This window comes from Sminthopsis crassicaudata, chromosome 3 (assembly GCF_048593235.1).
Source record: "Sminthopsis crassicaudata isolate SCR6 chromosome 3, ASM4859323v1, whole genome shotgun sequence".
Lineage (NCBI taxonomy): Eukaryota > Metazoa > Chordata > Mammalia > Dasyuromorphia > Dasyuridae > Sminthopsis > Sminthopsis crassicaudata.
This window is the reverse complement of record NC_133619.1, coordinates 271,375,096-271,402,733: the sequence shown is the minus strand read 5'-3', so window position 1 is coordinate 271,402,733 and position 27,638 is coordinate 271,375,096. Positions and strand designations below refer to the sequence as shown.

Here is a 27,638-nt window from a genome sequence, read left to right as displayed (position 1 = left end):
TACAAAGTCATTTAATAGATGTGTTCTGTTTATGGAAACATTTGTAGCCAAAATGCCGGCACATTTCTTTTTCCTTTCTTTCATTTTTCTTTCCTTCTTTTTCCTTTTTCCTCCCTTTCTTTCTTTTCTGTCTCCTACTGTCTTTCTCTCTACCTTACTTTTCTGTCTTCATTTCTTTTGTTTTCTACCCTCTCTCCCGCCCCTCCTTTTTTCCTTCCTTCCTTCCTTCCTTCCTGTGAAGAACTGAAGCACACCATATATAAAAAGTATTTTGTAAGAAACTTCATTTTTGCATGAAGACTTGGAAAGAAATTCCATAGTTATGACTATCTACTACACTTGTGCATTTATTGTTTCTTCATCAATTTCTATCAATTGTCAGTAAATTGCTGTCAGATTAAATAATCTAATACTACTTCCCATGGTCACAGTAAGATTCAGGATGTTCCTGGATATTATTTTAAGTCTTATATGTTTCTTTTAATGTAACTCAAAATCCCCAGCAGGAATGTTAATGAGAATAGCTCTCTCAATATCGATTCAAATGTTGTGCATCTTTGATAAAACTGCTTACAGAAAACTATAGATAAACACATTTGATACATTCCCAAGTTGATCATTCTGTATCACAGGAAATGATACCTGGCCTCACATTTGAGACTCATAGAAAAAAAGACCACATTAACCACAGAGTGGAGATGGTAGATGCCTAAAAATATAGGACAGAATTTTAAAATTTCAGTCATTTAGGGAATATCTTTACTACTTTAGTGTCATATCAAATTAAACTTAAAAAGCTCTGGAAGTTTCTAAGATACATCTGATAGTAGTCAATAATCCTGACAATTGCCATGGAAAAAGAAAATTCATATGTAGATACAGATTACAAATATGACAATTTATAAACAATATGACAATGTTCTTTCAAAAGAAAAAAATATAAATATTTTATGTTATAGCTACTGTCAGAGATAAATTTTGACAAACTTGGTGAAATTCCAAAGGGCTTTGCTTGTGATTCTATATCAGAATCCAGTGATGGTTCTGAACAATTATATAAGTGGGGACAAGATCAATAGGTATAATAACAAAAGAAATAAAAGTTTAGGTTGAGTTATATAACAACTTTTTAAAATTGTCTTTCTTAAGGTTCCTTCACAAAATAAGAATGAAAGACTCGAAGCATGGTCTGTGAAGTGCCATAATCTTAAAAAGCAAATGGGTATAACAACTTTACTAAAGTTGCAGGGTATAAAATAAACCAATATAAAGCAACAACAGCATTTTTATGCATTACCAACAAAGTCCAGCAGAAAGATAGAAAGAAAAATTCCATTTAAATTTAAACTACCTGAGAGTCTACATACAAACTCAAGAACTACATGAACACAATTATAAAATACATTGCAAACAAATAAACAAAAGAAACAGACATAACCAACTGGAAAAATATTAATGACTCATGGGTAGGACAAGCCAATATAATAAAATCCTAAATTAACTTACTTATTCAGTGTCATACCAATCAAACTACCAAAAAAATTTAGAACTAGAAAAAATAATAATTCATCTGGAAGAATAAAGGTCAAGAATATAAAGGGAATCAATGGGGAAAAATGTTAAGAAAGACTATCTAGCTATACCAAATTTCAAACTATATTACAAAGTAATAATCATAAAAACAATCTGGCGATGGTTAAGAAATAAGAGTAGTAAATTAATGAAGAAGATTCAGTATATACTATATCATGGTAACCATGGAGAATCTAATGTCTGAAAAATCCAAAAATCTAAAGTTTGGAAATAGTCATTATTTGACAAAAAGTGCTGGGGAAATTAGAAAGCAATTTAGCAGAAACTACATTTGCTCTGGTAGGAACAAAGATAAGAGGCAGTTAGAAGAAGGCAAAGGTTGGGAGGTTAGTTCTTTTTCAACAGAGACCAAGAGCAGAAGGCAACATTTGTGTAGATGATAGCACAGAATACAGCAAATGGCCAAAAAGCAGGCCTCTTACTAGCATTGATAGATGGAGAACAAAGAGACCCAAGAAATCACAAGCATATTCTATTCCTTTGTATATGTACTAGAAAAGAAAACTGAGGATGATTCCATTACTTGACTCCTATTATTTATTTTGCTACTTTATCTCAAATATATACTTGATTATTCTATTTATGGTTCCCTGTTGATAAAGATTACACTGGATGGAAAGAAGGAAAAAATTAGAACTCAAACTACCTTTATAAGTAATTGGGGAAAAAATACTATTGGGGGAGAGAGAAAAAAAAAGAAAAACCAGGTTTATAAACTAGATGTCACATTAACTCACCCCCTCTCATATCCAATACACTGCCAAGGTTTGTTGATTATGTTTTTATAATATTTCTCATATATGCGCCCATCTCTCCTCTGATTCTATGACAAGCCTGATCACCATCTCATGTCTATAGTGCTGCAAAAACCTGCTGATTGACCTCAAATTAATATTCCTGAAATACACATCTCTCTTTCTCTCTCTCTGTCTCTGTCTCTCTGTCTCTGTCTCTGTCTCTGTCTCTCTCTCTCTCTCTCTCTCTCTCTCTCTCTCTCTCTCTCTCTCTCACTCTTTCTCCTCTTGATCCGTCTTTCTGTCACACACACACACACACACACACACACACACACACACACACACATCCCTACCATTCAATAAACTCCAGTGACTATCATCTTTAAGATAAGTATAAAAACCCTCTCTTTTATATTCAAAACGCTCCATTACCTCCATAACCCTTCTTCTTTTCTAGTCTTCTTATACCTTATTTCCATTCCCAATCCCATCCCACTGCAATCCAGTGATATTAATTTCTTTGTTGCTGTTCTCACAATGATGTCCATGTCTGTAGATTCTATATAACTTTGTTGGTTGTCCTCTGTACCTGGAATTCTCTCCTTCCCATTCTCTATCTCCTGGTTTCTTCAACTTTCATCAAATCTCAGCTAAAATCTCACCTTCTATGGGAAGTTTTTTTTTTTCCTGTTCCCTTTTAATACCAATGCCTTCCTTCAATTGATTAATTTTCAATTAATTTTGATATATCTACTTTGTATATCATTGTTTGCTTACTGTCTCCCCCATCAGACTACTATCCTTGAGAGAAGAAAGTAATTTTTTTGCTTTTCCTTATATTTCCAGTGCCTAGCATAGAGTGGACGCTTAATAAATCTTAACTGACCAAGTGCCTAAGAGAACCTTTGTTATTCTACTTCTTGTTGCTTGGTCCTGGTCTCCAAGTCCTCTGGACTCTACCTTATATTCATGATCAGTAAAGTTGGGAAGATCATCATTCTGCTTCTGTACTAATCTTGAAGAAGTTGATAAATTTCCACTTTTTATTGCTACCTTCTCCCTTTCTCTACTGCACTGTTACTGTTTTTTAGGCTTTGGAGGTGCCATCTAATAGAATCCTACCTTGTTTCCTACTTCCAAACCACTGTTTCTGTATCAGTAAGTGGTATTTCCTAGACCTAAGTTCATACTAGTTAATACCCCTTCAGATTTCTCAATAAAGTAGTCTTCCACTCCATACACCAAAAGGTCATTCAGGCATCTGTGAGAATTCTCTAATCTGTTTCTCAAAATGGAAAGTCTACAGGCCTTATTCCTAACTCAATTAACAACATTCGTTTTATCTCTTCACCATCTCAGAAACTAGAACAATATATGATCAATTATTGACTATCAGTTTGCCTAATTTTTGTCATTATCAATATCTCTCATCAAGTCTTTTGAAAGTTGGAGATAAACACATGCATTCTTATACTCTCTTTCAATTAATGTTGTGGCCCCATTTGCAAGAGATCAACCAGAAAACTGGCTGAAGCATTATAAAACTTAAGGAGGACTAGAAACATTGGAGAGGAAAGGCAGAGCTGGTGGTTCCCCCAGGAATTGCTGCCACACTAAATGCTTCTTTTCCCCTAAGAGAGCAAAAGACACTTTATACTAAATGGAAAAGAGGTAGTTTCTACAATTCTACCCTTTGGCAAAGGCTATTCTGATAAATATTCTTAGTAAGCTCTGGGGACTTATCTTCATTAAACTAAGATTGGTGAGTTCTTTCAATATAAAAGGGAATAATGAATCCTATAAGATAGAAGCCCTTGTGTAGCATTCTCCAGGAATCTGCTTCTGGGAGAAGACATTTTGAGCTCATCTACCACTTAGGCTCCATCCACTGGCTGCATGGCTGGAACCTTCTGCACCTTTAATCCCATCAGAGAGGGATAGGCTTTCTTTGAATACTACTTGGTAGTATTCAGAGGACATGAAAGTATAATTCACCCATAGAAATGATGTCATGATATGAGCTAGAGAAAGGGTTTCTTTCATGTTGCCCTCTCCTATTTTAGGTTCTATGGTTTTAAGGATCAGGTGTGGAATTTTGGTCTGTTTTGTCTTTCCCAGTTTTGATGTAAGCAGAATACTCTAGATCTGAGAACCTGAGCTATGGTGACCTTAAAAATAAAAGTCTAGGCTGGATGTTCTTGCTAGTCCCAACAGGGAAGTCTTACAAAGCCAGAGTGTCTCATGCTCATACCCAAGGTGGGTTTAGTTGCATTGGACTTGGAACTTGGTAGGACCAAACTATACAGAAGTTGAATTAAGCTAAAAGTCTAAACCTCCTCCTCTCTATAGAGATTAAGATGATGCAGGGAAGTATTATACTTTGTGTGGTGGGTAAAGATGTTCTTATATGTATTCATGTTATTCCTTTAAAGCAAATATTTTATCGTAAAAGCAAATCAAATTTGAATGAATTAATGGAACTGGAGTATAGGGGAACTTATGATTGGGAGAATACTCCACAAGTGGTGGGGGCTGGAGCCAATGAGAGACTAGATACTGACTGGGGGGAGAGGAAAAAGCCCTTCAGGGAGAATGAAATTTAGGGGTGAGGGTAGTAATATTTACACAGCTTTGAATGATACTATAATGTGACTCAGTTTTTAAAAATCAATGGTTGAAGAGATTGGGAGGTTAGATAGAAGAGAGGAGCTGATGATGAAGAAAAGATGAAATAAGGAATGTAAAATGATTAAGTTTGAGCCCTCCCTAAAAAGAAAGCTGGGAAGGTATAGTCACAAGAGGAAATGAGATTACCTTCTGAAAACAAAGAAGAAAGTAAAAAGTATTTTTCAAGAAGTCAGTTAATGCTCAAAGTCATGTTGAATTAGATCCTAGAGGAAGGAACATTATATCCAAAAGAACCAAAAGTATAAAAATACAGAAAATGCAGGTGATGTGTCTATTCAGGAAGTTGATCATACCTTCGCCTGCTTAGGTGATTAAAAGAAGATCCAATGATAAACCCTAGCAAAAATCAGACAAACTGATAAATACCCAAGATATGATGGTCATGTATAGTACCAATGGCTACAACTGGAAAGTTGGAGGAATGTAATAGTAAGGAAACAATTAACTAGTTTTTTTTTTTTAATAACAGTATTTCTTTGTAGTAGGAAGCTTGAGAGTAAATGTCTGTATACATTGAATTAAGTCTCATTTAAAAACCTGTACCATGCTTTAATTTAGAAAAATAATCTGACACTTAACAAATGGCACTAGTACACACACTTCCCTTTCCACTGAAGTTGCCAACTATTTTTTTTAATGGAAAATTCAACTTGCCACAGTTTGTTGCATGGTGAAGTCAAATTAATTTCACTTTAGAGACTTTAGGGACTCAGGCTCAGTAAGCAAAGCACTAGCCTGGAAATTCTGAGGCTAGGATTCTAAAAGGAAAAGAGCTAAAGAGTCACACAGATGGATGGAGTGGCTTAATGACGGTCATAACTAAAGATAATAAGAGAATGAGGATTTTCTGTCTATTTTATTTGGTATCCATCTTATGAAATCTACCAGCCGGTGATAACCAAACTCTAACCAAAAGAAAGAAAAATATCTCACTTTCTTATTCTCAGAACAAAAAATTTGAACCACTGGAACTGCAGTAGTGTAAACCAATAATATATAACCTTTCATCTGGAAATAAGAAGTTACTAGGGTTAATCTTGGAGATGTCTCAGCAATTTCTCTTTTCTCCTCAACTCAAGAGGTTTTTTAAAAGTAACGAATTTTACTCATTTTGACCTTATCAGTATTTGTCTTGATGCAATTTGGTTCGTGTTTGACTCTCCACAAATGCACAAAAGGAAAGGAGTCTTGGCTCCCATGCAAGTATCTAGAACAAGAAAACATTCAACACATGGAAAGCTTTAACCTGACCAAAAAAAAAAAAAAACAAAACAAAAAGACTTGTAATGGCAACTAGCAAGTAGCCCAGCTCCGTCTCTTAAATATCTGTATCCCAAGGGTAGATAACAGTCTTCCAAGAGCTCCAGTACTAGTCTGGATGGCTTCCCTTCTATGAAGAGAGTTTAGTAACTCTTCACTTTGGTGATCATCGTTTTACTGGAGATCTATGCAATCCTCCAGATTGATCATTTCAATGGACTCAAAATGGAGCCCTTCAAAAGAGGAAGTATTTAGCACCAAAAAGAATAGGGACTGAGTCTGCCTTCTCTCCCGGATCTGCACAGTCCAACTAACTCACAATACCAATGAAGAACAAAGTTCATCTTTTCACTTCTACATTGTGATTCTTCCCTTGGCTCTATCTCTGGTTTTGTACAGAAATTTCTCTGCTTGGTCTCATTATTTGATACCAGTATCTTGTAGGGACCATGTAAGTATGCAAAACTCCCTTTAGGGAGCTGAATTCAAATCTGTATATATTTCCTTTCCTTTCTATCTCTGACCCAGGTTCTTCTCCCTGTGGAACTCAAGTTTAACCCTCTTTTCTGGTTCTTTTTTTTTTTTTAACTAAAGCTTTTTATTTTCAAAACATCTGCATGAATTATTTTTCAACATTGACCCTTGCATAAACTTGTGTTCCAAATTTCCTACCTCTTCTCCCCACCCCCTCCCCTAGATGGCAAGTAATCTAATATATGTTACACATTTAACTCCCTTTTCAAGAGGTGATTAAATAAATCAGAAATTGATCATTATTTCACCAGCAATGATGTCAATGGGGCAATAAAATATCCACAAGTTAAATTCATGTCTGTCAAGAGGACAGCATCAATTCCAGAGTATAATCCTTATCAAAGTGACAACAAAGGTTCTTGTTGAAAAACTGGCCTTGTCTGTGGAATTTCACCTTTTTTTTTTTTTTTTTTGAGGCAACAGAATGGGAAGTTGTATCTCATTACATTTGCATGAGATTTATAAGTAGCATCCTGTTTTAGTAAGTTCAGCAGGAACTCTTAACATAGCAGCCCTATTCTATTTTTGTGTCTCCACTATGAGCACCACCTTATTCCTTTAATATATTTCAGTGGAGGGGCAATTAGATGGTAGTAGATAGATCCAGCCTCAGATACTTACTGTGTGACCCTGGGCAAGTCACTTATGAACTGGCTCACCAAAAAAAAAAAAAAATATATATATATATATAATAAATTATATTTATATATATTATAAATATATATAAATTATAAGTATTATATATTTATATATAAATATATAATATATATACATATACATATACATATATATATCAATGAATCTGTGTTCTCATCTCTGTGGCAGAGAAGTGGTGTAGCAGATAAACCCCTGAACCTGGAATAAGAAGACTGATTAACACTGTCGTCTCAGATACTTCCTAGCTATGTGACCTTGGACACTGTCTATCTTAGTGTCTTATCTGCAAAAACGAAGGTAATAATAGCACCTACCTTCCCATTGTGAGGATAAAATGAATTAATATTTTAAGTGCTTCACAACCTTAAATTGCTATATGAATGCTATCTATCTACTTATTAGGTAGGTGCTATATGTGTCTATATGTATGTTTTTCTTGTGTGTGTATATGTACACACACGTTTACATATATAATAATGAAAATCACAGCCCATCCATCCTTTCCATTCTGTATAGCTCCTGGCCATGTTCACCCTGAAATTCTGCCCAGGGGATTCACCCAAAATGCTAGAGGCCACTCTCGACATTCTGTTGACACTAGGGAAACATGTCTCTCATTTACTGAAGCACAAGGAAATTGGATGACTTAATCTGCTTACAGGAACTTCTGATAAGGTTTGAGCAGCCATTTTAGTTGTCTTATAGAGAAAACTAGTATTGTTACTTACATAAACAAAACTTATAGATCCCATTAGATTGATTTTATTTTCCTCCTTCACCATTCATTTTAGGATGAATTTTTGAGTTTCTCAAAATTCAAATCCACCTTCAAGGATTATAGATTTGCTGTTAGTGAATATATTCCAAAGAACAAAATACAGACTCTGGAAGCAATCCAAAACCATCCCCAAACTGCTCTAACATCATTAAAATGAGTGTAGTTCCCATGACTACACTTAGGCAGAATGTGGTATAGTGGAAAGAATTCTAGGCCTGGCATCAAGAAATATTTGTTTTTCAACACCCCAGCCCTTTACTATCTTTGCAAGTGACCGTAGAGATGTTATGTAAACTCTCTGAGCCTCAGTTTTCTAATCTTTCAAATGGGTATGAAAATATACATAGTAGCTAACTCATAGGGTTGTTGTAAAGAACAAACAAGATTATGTATATGAAACACTTTGTAATATGAAAAGTGCTATATAAATAAATGTCAACTATCATTACTATTTATAAAATTTGTATGTATAAATTACATTTCTATATAATTTTGACATTTATTTTAAAAATTAGTATCAGTTCTTTATAATGTCACAGTCTGTATCATCCAAAACATCTTAATAAAAACCTGAATTCTTTTATGTTTGACACTATTATTAAATTTTGGCACATCAAAAGAAAGGAGATAAAGGCAATTTCTCTTGTTCTATTCCAAATAATAATTATCCCCAAAATGTTCCCTTTGCTGTTGAGCTTGGTAGGAGTTTTCAAAAGAAGTTACTTTAATGTGACATTGAAGTAATTCATGGTCCACCTACCAAAAATGATAAATGGCTTACTAACTATAAAAACTATCAATATTCTTGTCATTGGGTATTGTTTCAAATTCTTTTATATGAACACTGAGGTTTTTGCAGGCTAAAACATAACATCAAAGCAATCAAGCTTTCCTACTAATAGATATGCATAACAAAAAGCAGAATTTGGGGCCTAGAAGCTAGAGGACACTGACTAGCTTTCTTCTGGCTCAGGCTTTTTGTAGCTAATCCTGAGAGTATATTGGTAAAAATGAAGGAACCCTAAATTAAATAGTTATATGTAACATAATCTTTGGTCTCTACTTGGATAGAGGTATCACAAAAAAGAAAGACCTAATTCTCACCTGGGACCTATCACTCAGCTCACGGTTTTTTTTTTTGTTGTTGTTGTTGTTGTTTTTGTTTTCCCAAGGGAGAGAAGATTTGGTGACAATGATCAAAGAACTATCCACTCTTATCAATGAGTGTGCCACTATATTACAGCAGACAGAAGCTGAGATGGCTTTCCTGGCCCTAAAGAAATGAGCTCTGAAGACAATAGTATGGAATAATGCCCAGAAAAGGCACCAAGACCAACAAAGCAATGTACCAGCAAAGACAGAGCTTGCACTTAGTAGAGATGCTGAGTCCAGGAAGAAACAGGTTCTGGATAAATGGCACAATGACATAGCCAAAAGAAGTTGGGGCTCTTGCAGTATTAAATATATGAAATCCCTATTTATGCTCACTCTCCTTCTGATGGAACATAGTTTGATGGGAGACTATACCTTAAATCTATAGGGAGAATAGTCTATTGCAAATCTCTCTATACTATTTCATTTCCAGTTGTTTGAGTAATGTACAACTCTTTGTGAACCTATTTGGAATTTTCTTGACAAAAATGGTGTAGTTTGCCATTTCCTTCTCCAACTCATTTTACAGAGGAGGAAACTGAGGGACAGGGTTAACTGATTTGCCCAGAGTCACAAAGCTAGTAAGTAACTGAAGATCTGACTCGATCTTCCTCATTCCAGCCCCTAGACCCTACCTACTGTGACATCTAGATGCTCATTTCATTACATGCTTTGAACTAATTTTACCTTCTGGCTAAATAGAGAAAAAATCAATATGACAATAACTATTGTTATAAGTGGATCTGGATCCATAGAGTTTCTGAAGTCTGAGGAAGCTATCCTTGGGACTTATTTTGTGGAGGAAGGGTACCACGGATGCTTGAAAAAAAAAAAAAAAACATTTATTGAACTTATACTACATTATGCAAATATAAAAATGAAAAGTGTCCCTGCCTTAAAGGAGGTTACCTTTTAGTAGAAACAAAAAAAAAAAAAGTTTTGTTTTATGTGTAGGGGTAGAGGATTAGGTTTGGGGTGGCTGGACAGAATTGTATTCTGGTTGGCAAGCAGTGAAGGAACTGATACCCTGGCTCCAAAACGAGAGCCCTGCAACCAGTCTGATTTCTTTAATTAAGGAATGGCCCAGGATACATGATTCAAAGAATGAAGATAGCATGCACATAAACTTAGAATTACTTTTCTAAATGTGTTTTGGCCTCTTTTGGCATACCTAATAATAATGTGGGGTACACACTGAACCATCCAGTAAAATGCATGAAGCTTAACTACAAACGAAGAGTGGAGACTGTGGACCATGGCCATTGAATCATAGAATGGCAGAACTGGAAAGAGATCTATTCCAGCCCCTCTCCCTGTAAAGCCTGAATAGCTAAGCACAGAAACTAAGGATTGCCAAGATGCATTATCAAAATTGCCAAGTTAAATTTGGTTACATAAAAGGCTCTGTTCTCAAAATACCCCAAAGCAAGGAGCTACAGAGTTCTAAATCTTAACAACTTTCCACACAAATTTCAATGGCAAAGTAGACCACAACCACCAAATAAGGAACTCAGAGAGAATAAAATACTATATTGGTCCAAATATAAGGTGAGATTTGGGGTTCTTGTTTCTTTTAGCAAGAAAAGAATAAAATACTGTTCACCTTATATTTGTGATCATGGTATATAGGGGAGATGTAAGAGTTTTGAGAACCTAAGGCACTAGAGGATTTTCAAAGCTTCCTCTGTGATGATGACTGCTCATTTCCATAGCAACAGCTCCCAATACACCTTGTGTAGTGCTGTTGTGAGATACCTCCCAAGAGGAAGAGGAGCAAGAAAGAGCTTTGAGAGGAGGCAGGTGGCAAGGTTTGAGAGAGCTTGGAGTAACTATGTTAAATCTACTTAAAGTCACATTAACGTTTCCATTATGGAATGCTTTGTTCTAGAGGAGTCATCTCCTTTTACAAAGCAAGCTCTGCTGATAGAACTCCCCTAGTTAGAAAAACACGGGCTGGGAGGAGGTTGGTAGGGGAACAGTGGTATCTAAAAGGTGAGTAACCAAAATGCTTGTCTCAGAAAAGCAAAATGGTAAAGAAAAAGAGATTTTTCAGTGGATTGTATGTTTCCCCAAGTTACTTAGCACAGTGCTTGACACCTAGTAGGCACTTAATAAGTACTGGCTATTGAACTACAAACTAGAAATTCAAAGAGAGGTTGTGATTTTTTTTTGTTTTAATGGTAGTATGTGCTTCACCATCAATATTTGTTTTTTCCTAATACAGGATAAATATTTTTCATATTTTCAATAACTTATCTTTGAAAAATAAGGTTTCTTTTATTTGGGCCAATATTTTTAACAATCAGATGCTTTAACTGACTTTATCACTGACAATGTTCATTAAACTAAATATCCTTTAGTGCTCAGTGAAGGAAAGAGCTAATGAATTAATACTTTATCCTTAAGACTTCCTCTGATGGTGTCCAGAGCTATGTATACCTAGAGACCCACTGCTCTATTCTTCATGAGCAGCAAAAAAAAAAAAAAAACCTTTTCTGAATTATTGGCAGGGAAGATGGAAAGAAGAGGCATATCTTGCTCTTTTTAATGAGTATATAAAGGATAACAAATATAGATTGTAGCACCTAAAATTCCTCCTGGAATTTTATGTCATGAATCAAAATGTCAGGAAGCAGGGGGGAAGAAGTAATAGTGGTACCATCAAGATCATCAGTCTAAAAAATTGAGCCTTGGCAATCAAGATTTGAAAAACAAAGAGGAAAGAAGGCTATGTAGTATCATCTAGTTTGATTCAAGCATTTGTAAATTATCCTGGAGTTCTGACATAGTCAATATAAGTTATATTCTTGTAACTTATGTAGAATTACTACCATCCCAGAGATCATTTGGAAAGTTAAGTGCATTAGTGAAATGAATTTGTTTATCAATGGAAATGACTTTTTTTCCATTGAAAACAATGCAGGCAGGTGGATATAAGGGGATGATAGGAAGTAACTAGGAATAAAAACTTATATGGCCTTATTCCATCTTGACTTACAGTAACAAATGTCTAAGAGATGAATCTGACTATATTGAGAAAGAACTTAAGAAATCAAATTGTAGGAGAATTTAAATATCTAAATGCAAAGTCAAGAAAAATATGTGAGTAGCAATCACATGGAGAAAGTTCTACTACTTCAAGACATTTTTATTTAATTTATGTTTCACTTCCTTTTCTCAATTTATGTAGCATTTCTATACAGCTGTTAAGCAGCTGCCCCTGCTTTATCTTGGGAGGTATCTAACCTTACCTCCAGGGTATAATTTGTACTGAATAAATTCTAATCTAACTTCATATATGTGACTTTTATTAAAAACCACATATTTCAAAAGGGATTCAAGACATGGAAGGACTCCATAGGAATGCCCTGAAAAGTCCAACTTTGGCCAGAAAGTTTGTAAGGTGCTATGAAGCCTTTGGGGACAATAAGAATTAACTATATAAATTCAAGACATGGGTTGATTGTTCCATTAGGAGTTGATAGAGTCTTTCAAAGGAATAAAAGAATCTGTTCAGATGATAAAATCCATTAAGCATGTGACCCCATGTCATGGCAGGGCACTGAGAAAGTAACATCTTTCAAATCCAGTTAGTCTGTATTTTATACTGACAAGAAAATTAGGCAATTGATCCATACTAACAAAAGATGTCTAGAAGTACATCACTTAGCCATTGTGAAGCTAGCCACCTAGGACCCAAACAGACATTGTCTAAGTTCTAGTGACTTGCCCCAATTTCATGAAATTCTTTCTGCCTTAAGGCAAAGGAAGAAAGAAAATCATGTTGAGGCAATGATGACTTATTATTCTAATGATAATTCACATTTATATAAAACCCTTAAAGTTTACAGAGCACTTTTCTCAAACTTACTAAGTTTAAGAAATATTCGGTATTCCTAGAGCTACTAAATGGATGAAGATATTTGAGGATGTTTAGCCTGGGGAAGAGAAGACTTGAGAGAGAGAGAATGATTTCTGGTTCTGCATATTTAAAGAAGTGTCACATATAAGAAGAATTAGATTGGTATTGCTTGATACTTATAAGGAAAAATAGGTTTTAGGCATGTTTTAGTAATTTTTTTTTAAATTCCAGTACAGATTACACTTAGCATGGGAATTTATCCATTGAGAATTAAATATAAAAATAGTTTAGTTATGGCAAAGGGAAGAGTCCTACAATTGTCAATTACTGTATTGACTTCATTAGACTAGGACCACTTTTAATCAAAAAATGATTTTATTTTTTTGTATGCATATAAAATTAAAGTGATTTTGGCTATGTGTGTATGTATGTGTGTGTGTGTGTATATATATATATATATATACATATATATATATATATTAGTCAAAGTAAACATTTTGCATCCCTTTCTAATCTTTTCTTTAATTTATGAACACTAAAATTATATTGCAATTCTGAATTTCTCAACAAAAAGCTTTTTTTGGGAAAAAGAGAATAGAAAAGAGACAGTTGAGCTTTGGGCACTAGATTATAACTTGTCTTTTAGCAAAAGTACATGGTACATGGAGAGAAGGGGAATGAAAAGAGGAAGAATGAATTTAATGGTCTCTAGGGTTCTTTCTAGCTCTAGAGCTATGATCATATGTGATCTTATTGTCCTATTCAGTCTCTTTGGTTTTTGTTCATCCTGATCTATGTGCTATACCACTCTCTATATTCTGTATTTTGTTCAATTTGTCTTATGATTAATTTAAACTATTTTTTGCAGTTTCAGGCTTAGTATTCCTAGTTCCTTTTTTATCCCCTTGCTTATTCTGTCTTTATCTCCTGTAGATTAGCTTCTCACAAAAACCCTAAAATTAGCCAAACCTCACCTTCTGTCCCATGTCAGTGGGTCCAACTTTTCCACTGAATGCTCAGATGAATGTGTGCCATCGTGAAGTCAAAATATTATCAAAGTATAATTGCACAGAATCACATATATTTAAAGATATATTGATTAATGTTACTTTAAAAAGAACTTATACAACTGCAAATATGCTTTTGAAATATATATTTAAAAATATACATCATTTGATTTATCACTTACTTGGATAGTAAAGCTCTCAGAAGATCATCTGGCAGAGGCATCCTAAAGGATTTGCAGAGAATCCTGATAGCTGGACTGGGCAATAATCCAGTTCTGCAGAAAACAGAAATAAAATGGAAAATGTATGTTTGTTTTTGTAATAACTAAATAATAAAAATGACAAAATATGCATATGTCCTAAAATAAGCTTTTTGAAGTAGTCTTACAAAAACTGGAATTAGGAGTTAATAAAATGAAAAATAATCATATGCATTTCAACAAATTTTTCCATTAAAAAATAGCTGAATTCTAAGCTCATGGTGGTTTTTTCTTTCCATGATTGGCATTCTTTGTTGTTAGAAGGAGAGATCACTAAAGTTGGAAACACAACTGTGTGATCTTCCCTATTAAATAGTCAGGTAGATATATGATATATATGAAACTATTTAAAAATCTGACAATCAATTAAGCACCTAAGAATATAGCACAAAATGACCCAAAGTTTTTTTTCCTAGCATTTTCTTTGGATCTGATCCCATAAAATCTGGGAACTACAATTGGGCCTTTAATGCTCATCAGATTTTTTCAGAGGGCTTAACCAATAAAACTAATCAATTTCTATTAAAATGACAAGTAGTAGAAAGGGCCATAGACCACTATATACCTTTTTTGCCAGCAAATGGCAAAAGTGAAGCCAATGAGGAATGAAAAAAAAAAAAATTTGTTGGTTAACTAATAATCCAAGATAGGAGATAATAAAAAAAAATCCTCTTTTCTGCTCTAGATAGGGAGATTCAAATTTTGTAAAGAAAAAGTTAAATTTATTTTATTTACCTCAAAGATTTTAAACATTTCTTAGACGACTTGAATACAACATTTCTTAGGAATTGAATTATACTGAAAGTTTATTAAATTCAAATTCAGAAACATAAACTCTTGATTTGGCCTCTATAATCTCAAGAAAAATTATATAAAATGTAACAGCTAAGTATTCTTTTTATGATAGAGCTCAAAATAAATGGTCATTATTTAGCAAAATAATATTAAAGGTAGCAAATGTCATGCTGTTTAATTTTGCTGAAGTCTTAGCTCACTAATTAATTTTAAGAGTGTTAGCAGTGGGTAATGAGAAAATTCAAGGATAAAAGCAAATTTCTCTTGAAATCAAAGTATTTTATTAGCAATCACAAAATCATGAATCTGATGAAAGAATAAAACTCTTAATAAAAATCTCTTTGCGACTGGTTTAAGCAACACTTTGCAGTCTTGGGCTTTGTATTCTTCGTTTAAAATGTAAAAAGTATTTTTCATTCTGGTTTAAAAAAACTTAAAATATCTATTAAAATGGATAAACTATCCAAAGACTTACTTGGCCTGATCCTTGTATGTACACATATCGATCATTTTATCAAAAATCTCAAAGGTATATTTTTTCAACTGTTCTTGGGCCAGCGTAATAAGGAAAGTCATATCAGAATCAGAATCTTCTCTCACGCTGTAATAGCGTGCAACTGTCATAATCTCATGTTCTGTGAGTCTGTCATTTGTTATATTCAACATTACTTCTCTGTAAAGAAAATTGCAAATATATTCAGGAAAAAATCCATTTTAAAAAACCACTACTTTTATCTACTATTTGTTTTTCATCAGATGTTTGACTTCATTTCTTAGAGAAAGCAAAACTCTGGATTTTGGAGTATTGTACTTTGAAATTTTTTTTTTCTGTCTGTGTGGTGCAGTGGATACTTGGAATCAGGAAGACTCATCTTCCTAAGTTCAAATTTGATCCTGAAACTGATTAGCTATGTGACCCTGATCAAGTCACTTAACTTTATTTGCCTCAGTTCCTCGATCTGTAAAGTGAACTGGAGAAGGAAATGGCATACAACTCCAGTATTTTTGCCAAGGAAACTCCAAATGAGATCATAAAAAATTGGATATGACTGAAACTGAACAGCACTTGGAAAATGTTTTTGCTGTAACCATAATGGCTTAAATACATCAGCAGAGAAATAGATTCTGTGATTTACACAGTTAAATGAAAAAGAGATGATTATTTGTTTTCATCTCTCCACACATTTTGGGAAATAAGAAATTACTTCCAAAATAGAAAAGCCATTTATATTGGTTCCTTCATTTATGTAGTGTAACACCAATGTCATCCCAAAATCAGATTTCCAAGACCTCATCATTCAGTTTGATTGATACCTAAACAAACATGCACTTTTAATACTACAAGCAAATTATCACATAGCCTCTGCCCCAAGATTTTTAATAATTCTAATTCTTATATACTTATCCAATAAGAGACTCTAAAAATATTTTATCAAGATTTTTAACATCAAATTATTTTTGTCTTTAACGCCAAATTCTTATTGTCTTTTAGTTTTTGCAGCTCATAGACATAGTATCTATAGTGCCCATTATATAATATGCTCCTAACTAACTTAAGATATAATACCTAAAACCAAACACTATGTTCTAGATTTGATCCAATTAGGACATATTACAGCAGGACTACTGATGCTATTGTTTTAGCAATTATTATTTTAATGTAGCATGTTAGAATCTACATATATTGAAATGAATTGAATTTGAACTCGAGTATAAAATACTATATGTATTATCTTCACTTGATTTGATCTGTTGAGTTGGGTTTTTTGTTTGTTTTTTGTTTTTGCATTTGCTATCTTTCTCAGCTTTGTATAGTCTGGAAAGGTGGTGTTAGTATTTAATTGTTTTTTAGTCTTTCTAACTCTTCATGATCCTATTTGGGGTTTTCTTGGCAAGATTACAGAGTGGTTTGCCATTTTCTTCTCCCACTTATTTTTACAAATGAAGGAACTGTGGCAAAAAGTGATTTACTCAAGGTCACACAAAAAGTGTCAGGTCAAATTTGAGCTTAGAAGATGAGACTTCCTGGCTCCAGACCCAGTGTTCTATCTACTACACCACTTAAATTTTGTTAAAATTTAACAAATCATTTGATGATTACAAAGCCAAGGACAGAAACCTGGAGATACTTCGCTAAATTTCACTTCATATCAATCCATTAACAACTACTCTTTGGATCCAGTTATTTATCTATTTAAAAATTAACGGGGCGTTTAATTCTTTATATCCATTTTGTCCACAAAGTGAAAGAGATTCTGTCAAATAATTTGTTAAAGTTTATTATGTTTGTAGCATTTCTCATCTACTAGTTTATTTCCAAAAACAAAACAAAACAAACAAAAAGCAGGTAACTGGGTTAATTTGGTGATTTGTTCTTAATTGAAAAAAATAATAAAGCAAGGTGGTTTTATAATGGATGCTTATCTTTTTAAGTAGTCACAAAGTACCTCTTTTATATAGGTTATAGAATAAAAGTCAAGGCTACCAAGTTTTAGTATTAATAATAACAATAATAATAATATTTAAGAATTACATAGTTTTCACAGTGTTTCATGTACTATGCTAAGCATTTTATACAATATTAACTCATTTCATCTTTGCAACAACTCTAAAAGAGCTAAGTACTATTATGATCTCCATTTTATGCATAAGGAAACCAAATCAAAAAGAGGTTATGATTCACTTCCTGACCATTTCAGAAAATTGTAATGTATACTCTTTACCTATTCTATACTCTTAATAGTTTAAAGAAACACTGGTTCAAAAATCACATTAATCATTTCCTTTAATAATTTAGAGTACAGTTCATTTGGGTCTGATGATTCAAATTCACTGATAATAGAAAAGTGCTTTCTTATAACATCCTTATTTATCTTCAATTTTAATCCTCTTTAAAAGCATTTCTATCATTCCCAATCCAAAAATTGAGAAGAAAAAACAAACAAAGAGTTGAGGAATATCCAAGGCCATTCCAATAAACTTTGAATAGAAAACACCATCTACATTCAAAAAAAGAACTATGAAGATTGAGTATAAATCAACATGCTATATTCACTTCTTTTTTTCCCTCTTCCATGTTTTTCCCTTTTGTTCTGATTTTTCTCTCCCAATATGATTCATAAAGCAATGTGTATTTTAAATTTTTTAATTTAATTTAACTTTTTTTTAAAAGAGTTAAGGAATAGAGATTTTTTTCATCATCCAAGACATGGTCCTATCCTTTCTTTTCTTAGGGTGGGGGTTGACTAAATCAACCAATCACTTCACTGAACTTAAAGAAACTTTATTAATCAAGAGGAGAACATTTCAATGGAATCAAAGGTACTAAATAAATTACAAAAAGAACTTGATAGGCATAGAAAAAGTAGAAATCATTCATAAAGAAGTTTCCAGAAAATGTGTGGATAATCATTTTCTCAGTCATCAAAACATCAGACTTCAATAGTAAATTTCTAATCTATTCCTCTTTCTATTTAAGTAGTCTAAAGTATGTGGAAAATTTTTCTCATCTTTATTATGTGTCTTCCTTTGTTATTAAACAAAGACTGTAATTTAGCTTTTTCTTTGTACTAAAAGTTATTTTTGTGGATATCAATTATTATATATGCATGGGTAGTTAGAGGGTTAGTGCTTCATGGATTAAACACTGGACCTATAATCAGGAAGACTTGAGTTCAATCCAGACTCAGACACTTAATACTTGTGTGATCCTTGGCATATCACTTAATCCATTGCCTTAATCCACTGGAGAAGGAAATTATAACAGGAGGATACGACTTATTAATTGAACAATAAGCAGTGTTTTTAGATATTGTTGAGGGGTATAGAAGTTATCCTACATTGAATTGCTCCAAAATGCTGGGAAAAGAAAGAAGAAAAAGAGAAAGGAAGGAAGGAAGGAAGGAAGGAAGGAAGGAAGGAAGGAAGGAAGGAAGGAAGGAAGGAAGGAAGGAAGGAAGGAAGGAAAGAAGGGAGTAGTGAAGACAAAAGCTCACTGGCTCTAGAATCTAAAAGACTTTCAGTCCAAATCATGTCTCTGATATTCACTGCTCATATGGCCTTTAACAGGATACTTAACTTCCATAGAATATAGTTTCTTCCTTTGTAAAATAAAGGGAGTAGAATACACGGTTTCTGAAGTGGTTTTTATTTCTAGATCTAGGATCTGTAAGATTTTACAGAGGTCTCAGCTATTCTTCCAATTTTATTATCTTTTGATTCTGTTCAATGAATTTTATTTCTGCATCTATACTTTTGCATTACAATTCTTTTTGAGAAGCAACTTTTATTGTCAGTATCTCTGTCCTAAATTCTGTTCTCTCTTGTTTTGTTCTTATTCCTTAAATATTTTTGCTTTTTATTGCTTTTATTGTTCTAAAATCATTCTGAATTTGGAGATTTTTGGAGTTTGCCCCACTGTAATTTCAAGGAGGTTAAAGAATTTTTTATAATACTTTATCTAAAGATATATTAATTTAATTTCTTTTGTTCCTTTGTCATGCATTGAGAAATGCTTTTTCATTTCTCCTCCTCAGTCAGTCAGAGTTCATCTCTCTTTGTCAGTAAACTTATTGCTCTGTCAATGTTGTCTTTCCTACAGACATACTTCTCATAATCAAGTCCCTTTTATTACACATGCCAGATCTTTTGTGTTCTCCCAAGCAGTTGTTATCTGGTCTGTGTTCTCTCATATAACTAGCATTATATCAGTTATATGTCCTCAAGCTATGAAAGTAACCACTTGGGACACTGCCAAAGGTAGTCTTTGAGAGGTCCTTGTATTACTAAATGAATGGAAAGAGTATTTATTAAATTAATTAATTAATTAAAATTAAATTAATTTAAGCATTTAAAATGTGTCACTCGTGTCAAATAATAGAGAAATAAATAGAAAAAATGAGACAATTCCTGCTCTCAAAGTGTCCATATTCTCACTGGGAGAGACAACACATAGAACAAAGTTTAATTACAAGGCAAATGGCAAGGTCTGAGAGTCAGCAGTAGGAAGAATGACCCAGGGAGTCTCTTCAAAACCCATCCCCCCCATTCATTTAAAAATACAAGAAAATATGGAATATTATTGTTCTATAAGAAACAATCCACAGGATAGTTTCAGAGAGGCCTAGAGAGAGACTTACATAAACTGATGATAAGTGAAGAGAATATTGTACATGGCAACAAGAAGTTTATATGATGATCAATTCTGATGGATGTGGCTCTTTCCAACAATGAGATGACTAAAGCCAGTTTCAATGATCTTGGGATGGAGAGAGCCATCTGCATCCAGAAGAAGAATTATGGGAACTGAATGTGGATTACAATATAGAATTTTCACTTTTTTGTGTGGGAGAGGAAAAAGTTCTAAGTCACCTCTTATTCAGCTCTCTTCCCGGGATTTTGCTGAGCATTCCTTTGTGTTGATTTCCTTTGCAAGTTGCAGGAAAAATGAATTTAGGTTTAATGTAAGGAAAAACCTACAAAGTGGAATAAACTATCTCAGAAAATATTGAATTCCCTCTTAAATAAATTAAAGATCTTTTTTAAAAGTTTGCATCACCAATTGCCAGTGATATTATTAAAATGTGAGATCTTTTCAATTCTTAAATAATGTAGATCTGTATGCATCACTCTATATTGATTTCATCATTTTAAAATAATTTTTGCCAATTCAATTTGTGAGGCAGTATCTCAAATTTGCTTTAATTTTCATTACTCAGATGGTTAGTGAGGATTAAATGGCATTTAAATTCTCTGTTCATATCTTTTTATATATCCTATTCTATATTTTTTTCTTTTTTTTCCTTTTTTTTTTTTTTTCAGTGAGGCAATTGTTAAGTGATTTGCCCAGGGTTACACAGCTACTTAAGTATTAAGTGTCTGAGGCCCAATTTGAACTTAGGTCCCTTTAGGGTCTTTTGACCTTGTGCCCTTTGGACCTCTCTTTAGTTTTTGAATTTTTCAATAGAAAATTATAAATGTTAATGTTAAGTTTTTAATGTATCATATTTTCCACAAATATTATATTTCTCTTTTTTATATTTTATGTTATAATAACATGTAATTTATATATTTGTGTTTATAAATATATTTAGTTTGGTTTTTAATCATAATTTTTTGTTGTTTAAAATCTCAGCAATCAAGGGACCCTTATAAATAATGTAATACAATTCTACCCATATAAGCATCTCTTCTGTGACAAAGTGGTCTTCTAGCCTTTCTTTAAAGATTTTTCTAATAAGGGAGAACACACTATCTTTTATAATGGGTACATTTGATTTCTATGGAGCTCTTATTATTTACATCATTAAGTCTCCTCTCTGTGGTTTGCTTTGTTCTCTGGCCAACCAAAACAAGTCCCTTTTTTGACAGGTGATGGCACTATAAGAATTCAAGATATATATACCACTATGTTCCAATTAGTTCAAATAAAGAATGCCCTGATGTAGTCCCATTATTCAAATTCTCACTGTATATTTACATTGAATTTGAAGCAATTATTATATTTAATACAACCTTAATTTCAAATAATATGGATCTGAATGCACACACTCATTTCAGAGGATTCTTTATTGTACTAATGGAGACATAGCTATAAAGTTTATTGTTATGTTTATGTACCTTTTTCAAAATAGCTAAAAATTGTAACTAAATTAAAATCAATTTGCTATCATTTGGGTTCTATAATTTTTCATTTAAATGTGAGCTGAAACTGAAACTTGTCTAAACTCTGGAGACATACAATCAAAATCCCAATAAAAGGTGCTCTTTGTTCTCCAGACATAATTACACACATATGAAGTCTTTGAAATGTTTGCTAGTTTTGTTTGATGAGAAAGATAAATGGAATTTTTTTAAATGCCATGTGCTAGAATATACATTCAAAGTTAATGCCAAGACAGCATGAAACTTCACAGCTAAATCACTTTATTAGAAATAAATAGCATTTTTTTTTTGCTCTTTTTGAAATTAAGCTAGAAAAATCATTCTTCTGAAGCCCTGTTCTGATACCTCATGTGATGTAAAGATCTTGAAGGTTATGTGAGAAGAATGTAGCTTGGCAGGTCTCATTATTTACTGTTAATAACCATTTTTTACAGGGGTTTTTATTCATATCTTCTAAAAGTTTTTATGATGTTAAGTTAGTCTTATATTTCTAATATATTGGTTGGCTACAATGAAAACTTTTTAAAATGTATTAGTGCATTCTGTTAAATAATTTTTTTTTATTTCTACATCTATTTTCATAAGAGAAATCAATCTGTAATTTTTTTTCTTTCTTTTTTTTTTTTTTTTGCTGAGGCAATTGGGGTTAAGTGACTTGCCCAGGGTCACACAGCTAGGAAGTGTTAAGTGTCTGAGGCCAGATTTGAACTCGGGGTCCTTCTGACTTCAGTGCTGGTGCTCAATCCACTGCACCACCTAGATGCCCCAATCTGTAATTTTTAAATGTTCTCTTTGCCAAGTTTGAAAATCAATATCATATTTACCTTACCCCATGAAGCAGTATTTCATCTTTCTTATGTTCATGAAAATCTATATAATGCAGGAATTATTTGTCCTTTTCCAGTTAAAAAAAATTACTTTTGGAATCCATTTGATACTAATATTTTTGAAGAGTAATTCCAAAAATTATTGATTTCCTGTTGGGTCCCATTTGGCTTTTTATTTGTAAATAGCCATCCATTTTACTTTAAGTTCTAAATTTATTACCACATAATTATTTTAATATTGTGATTTCTTTTAATTTGATTTGTAATTTTGTTTCTTTTAGTAGTTTTAAAAAGCACCTCAATTTTATTAGTCTTTTTCATAAAACAGTACTTGATCTTATCAACTTGATTGTTGTTTCATTTTTATTTATAACTTTGTCTTTTTTTATAAAGCATTCTTTAGACTATTTCTGGTTTTTTATTTTTGATGTTGTTAGATGTGGGCTTATTCCATTTATTTTACTTTTTAACTTTTATAAATATGTATCTATAAGGCCAATTTTGTCTCTAAGAGCATTTTTTAGTCATAGATTTTGTAGAGTAGCGTGTTAACATTTTTCTTAATTCTTTTTAAAACCAAACATAGTAATATACTGCCTTTAGTTTCCAAATAACTTAAGATCTTTTTCCCAAATTATTTTTCTAATTATATTGAATTTTAGTCTAAAAATATAATATGAATACTTCCTGCCTTTCAAAATTTTAAGATTTTTTTTCTCTATAAACATAAACATGATTTGTTTTTGTTGAGATTTGTTGTTGTTATTGTTCTTGAGAAGATTGAATGTCCCATAATAATTCAAGCAGATGAGGAAAAGATGAGGTATTGATGGGACAGGTCTGATGAGACTTTAGGAATTGGCTAGGGCCCCCATTCTAAGCAGTCAGTGAAATAAATGGATTATGCTGAATTGAAGGTAACAGAATCAACTTAAGGATATAAGTCTAATATTTATAAGTCAAGACTTATTTTCCCAATTCTTTTATATTACTATCATTTATTAAGATATTTCATTTTCTGATTTATTTTCTACTGGCAATGATACTGAAAATATTAAATTGTTCTGCCTTTCTGATGTGGGTTGAGATCCCTTTAAGATTCCTTTCTGATTCCTAGACCCCACTAGATCTCAGCTAACTTGGGCTTTCCCAGCCCCCACTCTAATGATCTGCTCAGGTTTCCCCAACCCCCTTCCTCCTTATCTAAAAACCCATTGAATTCTATTCAAATGCTAACCCTGGCTGAAAACAGCCAGGAGCCAACATGGGACTCCACCCACCTTCAAGATCACCAAAAGCCCCCATTATTAAAAAGGGGAATCCTGGAGTCCACTCTTTGCAGGATACCAAACATGGCATTCTTACGTCAGCTATGCCAAGGGTTCCTGTCCACCCTGTGACCAGCTCTGGCCCTGGTGTCTGTCTACCTTTATCCTTACTTCCAAACCCCTACAATAAACCTTTTTTCTTTTTAATCAATCTAGGTTATCTGGCCTGTAAATTCCTTTACAGGGGACTCTGCGCTGTCACTAGACTGCATTTAACTATGTATCCTTGCGAGAACCAAAAGGGGTTACCCCTTACCTAATTCTCATCATTTCTACCAACTAATCAAGGATATAAGGGAAAACAAATACTTCAGGAGAACCTGTAAAAGTTCACATAATTCTGCAATGAATCCTTTAGAAAAGAAAAAATCATATTTTCGTAATGCAAAAATCATTACCTAATTGATCTGCTTTGAAAATTCATTTGTTTCTTAAGAGTTGGGTACTATTTATATTCTGAGCTGTAGACCTTGTTTTGTAATCCCAATTGTATATAAACAGCTTTTAGCATTCCATAATAGCAGCTAATTTCATTTCATAGCAAATAATAAAACCTTTACCCCTTGTACACCTAATGGAATGTCCGTGCTAATTTCAATGCAATGCTTTTAAAATTCCATTGTGTGCTTGTATACCTTCAGTATTGTTTCCTGGTTCCATTAGTCAGTATATCCAAATGTAATAGGAAACTCTTATAGTTACAAATCCTTGTAGAACATTATGAAACAAGCTCTTCACAAAGAGACCATTTACAAAGCAATTTTCTATGAAATTGTTTAAAATGCCTTACAAGTCTGGCACAGGCAGCTACAATATGTATTTAAACGAACTAAGGTAATAATCCTTAATGTCATTGCTTACTTGGAATGACAGTTTGGGGGGGTTCTATATTAATTCTAGAAAATTGATGCTTTGATGTTAGCAATGGGCAGTGGGTAGGAGGACATTTTATAAAGAATGGTATAAACAATGATACATACATTGGACTCATATTTTTTATATTCTCCACAGTGTCTAGGTTCAGATATAATAGATAGATAGATAGATAGACAGATAGATAGATAGATAGATAGATAGATAGATAGATAGATAGACAGATAGACAGATAGATAGATAAAGATAGAGATATCTATGTATATAGATCTCTAAATACATCAGCTATCTATCTCTATTATGTCTAGAGCCACATACTGCAGTATTGATGAGGGCAGGGTATGGAAGGAGAGGTTTAGCAAGAATGGGTGAGGGTTCCTTGTTCTCCAAGGTGTGAATTCACAGTGAAGGAAATTCGCTAAACTCAAAGCCTGTGGAAAAAAAGCTTTTATTGTTAAAGAGGCACAAAAAGAAAGACTTCCTTGGTGGGCAATATCATTCTCAAGAGAGAAGTGATTTTGCAAAGAAACATTTTCTGAAGACCCATTTTATACATGAGTCTAAGAATTAACATCCTGTATGCAAGACCATTTGAGTTTGTGTATCAAAGGAGACATTTTTATGCATGAGTCCTGTCTCCAGAGGATGTAGGACCATTTGAGTTTGTATAGCTTTTTGTTGGTGACTTTACATAACTTTACAGGGCTGTCTAAGGTCAGAGTTTTACTCTCATCAGTATGAGTCCAATTTATATATCCTGTTTATGCCATTGCCTATAGAATGCTTTCACTTCCACTGCTCATTGCTACCTTCCAGATCCAATTCAAATGGCAGCTCTTTCATGATGTCTTTCCTGATTCTGCCAGTCAGAACTTCTCTCTTCTACAATACTCACTGTGCTATCTTCATAACTCCTTTATGTACTTAATGTATTTTATGTTACTTACTTATATCTTATCTCAATTAGACTATAAACTCCTTGAGAACAACATTAAGTTGTATTGATCTCTCTTAAATCAAATGTCTTATGCATGGGATAGGTATCTAATAAACATTTGCTCAAGAATGAATGAATGAGATATTCCATCAAGGTGGTCATGTCTCAATCCAGCTCAAAATCATTTTAAAATGTCAAAAATTTTACCAAATAAAGTAAAAGAACAAAAAAGTTAAAAAGAAAAAAAAAAAAAAAAAAAAGAAATCCAGGAAAACAAGATCACTGAATTGGGGAGTTGGAAGGGAGTTGGAAATATCTAGTCCGACCCCTACAAGAAAGGAACCTTTATTATAACAGTCAATAGTAAACAACCTTTATAATAATTGCATGTATTTATTATAATAGTATGTATTAGTATTATATAATAGTCAATAGTATGTGCCAGGCGTTGTCCCAAATAATAAAGAAGCAAAGAAAGGCAAAAATAGTCCTGCCATAAGAAATACACATTATAATAGGGAAGCCAGCATGTAGTCAGCCAGAAATATACAAAGATAGCAGAGAAGATACTAGTGGAGGGAGTAGAGTTAGGAAGGAGTGGGAGGAGTAAGGAAAGGATAAGAGGGAAGAAATTTTGAAAGAAGCTAGAAAAATTACATGTCAAAGATGAGAGGAGACAGTATATTAAAGCACAGAGTCTATAAGATGGGGTATCATTTTTAAGAAGTTGCAAATAGGCCATTTCATGCCATATATCACAATAGCTCCAGATGGATAAATAATCTACATATAAAAGATCAAATAAAAAAAAAACTTAGAGGATTGGACCTTTTGCAACTCTATATGGAAGAAAAATTCTTGATGAAATAAGGCATAGAGAGAAGAAACAAAAAAGCATGAGTTTGATTACATTAAAAAAATTGCACAAATGAAATCAATGAAGTTAAAATTATAAGGAAAGTGGTTAATTGAGGAGAAAACTTTTGCAATAAATTTCTTTGATAAGGGTCAGATACTCAAGTTATATTGGGATTAGGTGCTAATATTTTTAAAAAGTCATTTCCTGATAAATAAATCATGAAAAAATATGAATAGGAATCCACAAGGGAAGAAATTAGAGCTATCACTAACAACATGAAGAAAACTCCAAAGTTCAAATAATAAAGTAAAATTAAGTTAAATTAGCTTCAAAGTTGTACCTTTATCTCATCAGATTGGTGAAAATGACAAATATAAAATGTCAGTTATTTAAGGGTTATAAGAGGACAGGAACACTAATGCAGTTGTAGTAGAGTTGTGAATTAGTACAGTCATTCTGGAAAGCAATTTGGCAATATATCAAAAATCACAAAATTGCATATACTTTGTCCTAGCAACACTACTACTAAGCCTATTATCTTGAAGACATGAAAGAAAGAGGAAAAGGCATCATATGTACAAGAATATTTATGTAAGCACCTCTTGTTATAGCAAACAACTGGAAAGTAAGGAGATGTTCAACAATGAATAATAACCAAAGAAATTATGTTATATTCTTTTCCAAGGCATTATCTTTCAATTAACTCCACTCTCTCTCTTTTCCATCTTGACTCTGAGAAAAGTCAATTTTGCACTGTCCCTTTTAGTATTTTGCCCCCTGATCTTAATCTTCTCTTGCAAAGTCCCAGGCTTTGCATTGAGGACTATT

General features: G+C 33.0%; 1 protein-coding gene across 2 annotated transcripts in view; it reads right to left on the bottom strand.

Annotated features, from left to right (window-relative positions):
- The window catches only part of EFHC2 (EF-hand domain containing 2), a 241,330-nt gene that overhangs the window by 30,112 nt on the left and 183,580 nt on the right, over positions 1 to 27,638 (bottom strand). For both annotated transcript variants that reach the window (XM_074300803.1, XM_074300804.1), the window contains 2 exons: positions 15,799 to 15,996; positions 14,451 to 14,543 (listed from right to left, as the gene is read on the bottom strand). In XM_074300803.1, the coding sequence (XP_074156904.1) occupies positions 14,451 to 14,543; positions 15,799 to 15,996 (291 nt within the window). The remainder of the gene's footprint in view (positions 1 to 14,450; positions 14,544 to 15,798; positions 15,997 to 27,638) is intronic.